This window comes from Vombatus ursinus, unplaced genomic scaffold (assembly GCF_900497805.2).
Source record: "Vombatus ursinus unplaced genomic scaffold, bare-nosed wombat genome assembly UNPS02010193.1, whole genome shotgun sequence".
NCBI classification, from domain to species: Eukaryota; Metazoa; Chordata; class Mammalia; order Diprotodontia; family Vombatidae; genus Vombatus; species Vombatus ursinus.
The window spans coordinates 8,584,653-8,587,468 of record NW_020949971.1 but is presented as its reverse complement, the minus strand read 5'-3'; the positions used below and the strand labels follow the sequence as shown (position 1 = coordinate 8,587,468).

Here is a 2,816-nt window from a genome sequence, read left to right as displayed (position 1 = left end):
AGGCCAAGGAAGGGAAGGCCAGGCAAGGGAAGATAAGGGAAGGGAAGTCCAAGGAAGGGCAGGCAAGGGAAGGCCAGGGAAATGAAGGCCAATGAAGGTAAGGGAAGGGAAGGCCAGGGAAGGTGAGGGAAGGTCAATGGATTTGACCATCAAGAATTCATTGGTAACTTCAGAAAGGATAGTTTAAATTGAATGGTGAGGGTGGAAGATGTATAGTTAGGTTAGAAGAAATTAAGAGTAGAGGAATCAGAAGCACCAAGTAGAGATGGCTTTAACACATTAAAATATTTTTTCTTCAGACGTGTTCCCCATTGATATTGGACTGTTCTCATTAGCCTTTGGGTTCTTTGAGAGAACAGGGACTGTTTTTTGTCTTTGTATCCCTAGCACTTAGAACAGTTTCTGGCATACACTTGGAATTTAATAAATGCTCGTTGACTGATTGATTTACTACTGTTTCTGATTAAAAGCAGAAAAGCCATTACTTGAAGTTAGCTCTTAAAGACAACACTGACTTCTTACAATTAGGTGATATTGAAAGAAGAGAGACCAGAGTGAGGTTAAAACAAAAGACCTTGGGGCAGCTAGGTGGCGCAGCGGAGAAAGCACCGGCCCTGAAGTCAGGAGGACCTGAGTTCAAATCCGGCCTCAGACCAAACACTTGACACTTACTAGCTGTGTGACCCTGGGCAAGTCACTTAACCTCAATTGCCTAAAAAAAAATTAAGTTAAAAAAAAACTAAAAGACCTCATCCTGCCCCCTTGGAAGCACATCTGGCAGCAGTGGGCAGGGAGCCAGAGTAGTGCCCTTGTGATGCCTTGGAGTGGAGCCAGAAGGAGGAGGCTGCCAAACTTGGAACTCTACTCTGTGGCCTTGGTTGTCCTTTGTTCATCTACAAAATGGAACCTTGGATTAGATAATGATTTTTTAAAATAGCATCTTAATCGTGCTTTAAGGTTCGCAAAGTATTTTACAATGTTATCTCACTTGATCCTCACAACAACCCTGGGAGGTAGGTGCTATTTTCATCTTTGTTTTATATGCGAGGAAACTGAGGCAGACAAACTAAATAACTTGCCCAGAGTCACGTAGCTAGGAAACCTCTGAGGCTAGATTTGAACTCAGGTCTTCCTGACTCCAGGTCTGCCCACTGTACCATCCAGCTGCTTTGATGTCTCTTTAGTCTAGGAGAGCAAATAGCCAATTTCCAGTTATTCTTTTGGTGGTGTTCATTCCAGATCCTCCCTCACTTATAAGCCTTCGATCCTGTGTGTGCAGAAGGCACAGCATGGTGCAGTGAGTGGACCAGATGGAGGTCTTAGAAGCAGGTGATCCAAGTTCGACTCCTATCTCTGACGCTTGGCTGTGTAACCATGGATGAGTTATTTAACTTCTCAATCTTCTCATCTGAAAAATGGGGATAAGACCAATAGCACATACCTCATACAATTGTTGTAAGACTCAAATGAGCTAACGTGTGTAAAGCTCTTTATAAACCTTAAAGCACTAAGCAAATTTTAGAGAGAATGCTATAAAAATGACTTACTGTTATTATGTTTTTATCTTTGTTGAATGTAAGCATCTTCAAAGTACCATAGTGAACATAAGTGGAAATATACCCATTGGCAGGTATTTTTATCTATTTGTAAATAGTCAAATAATTTGGAAAATTATGTAGGGTAATCAATGTCATTAATTCTGTCTTGATTAAAGCAGTATCACTACTTAGCCAAGTCAGAATCCGTTCTCCTTTTTAAAAACATTAGTTTGGGGGCAACTAGGTGGCACAGTAGATAAAGCACCAGGAGGACCTGAGTTCAAATCTGGCCTTAGACCAAACATTTGACACTAACTGTGTGACCTGGTCAAGTCACTTAACCCCAATTGCCTAAAAATTTAAAAAGTCACTTGGTCTCTCTCTCTGGACCTCAGTTTCCTCATCTGTAAAGAGAGGAGGCCATCCTAGTTGGCCTCTAACATCCCTTCCAGCTCTGTCTGTGACTATAAACCTTTCCCAAGGCAAATACTTTTTTAAAAAAAAATCAATAAACATAAATACAAGTGGGTCTTATATTCGCTACATCAGTGGTTTGTCCATCAGTGGTTGGTTACTTATAGTCATATGGAGTTGGGGGAAGGAGTTATACTAAAAAGAGAAAAGACTTTGAATATAAGCTCAGCTGCATTCTTTCGTGTGGGTCTGCTAGCCAAGGACCAGAATACATCCCGAGAGGCTCATTGTTTCTAGTGAGGCTGGTTGCCAGGTAATGATTCTCCTTGGGTCGTAAACCCTCACAAAGCTGTATGCTGAGGCTTAGAAGGGTCCAAATCTGCACTGGTGGAGGGCATGCCCACACGAGTAGCATCGTGGATCCCTGAAGGCGATTCATTCATGTAAGAGAAATGGGCCACTCTAATGAGAAGCTTCTGGCTCCTGAGGTCCTGAGGAGGTGGTTGGGTCTCTGGGCCCTTAGTGCATGTGTGCATTCAATATTTGTCTAACTCTGACCTTGACTCTGTAACACGTCTTTCCTTCTGTTTATGTGCAGTTTGTGGCTCATCCCAACTGTCAGCAGCAGCTTTTGACCATCTGGTACGAGAACCTCTCGGGACTACGGGAACAGGCCATCGCGATCAAGTGTTTGGTGGTGCTGGTCGTGGCCTTGGGGCTGCCATTCCTGGCCATTGGCTACTGGATCGCCCCATGTAGCAGGGTACTGACTGATGTTGGTTCAAAATGTCCCTTAGGGAGTTGGGGGTGTGTGTGTGTGTGTGTGTGTGTGTGTGTGTGTGTGTGTGTGTGTGTGTGTGTGTG

At 43.5% G+C, this 2,816-nt stretch overlaps 1 protein-coding gene across 1 annotated transcript in view; it reads left to right on the top strand.

Annotated features, from left to right (window-relative positions):
- Positions 1-2,816, top strand: part of TRPC3 (transient receptor potential cation channel subfamily C member 3) — an 80,090-nt gene that overhangs the window by 35,869 nt on the left and 41,405 nt on the right. The window contains exon 4 of the mRNA XM_027853770.1: positions 2,551-2,715. Within this exon, the coding sequence (XP_027709571.1) occupies positions 2,551-2,715 (165 nt within the window). The remainder of the gene's footprint in view (positions 1-2,550; positions 2,716-2,816) is intronic.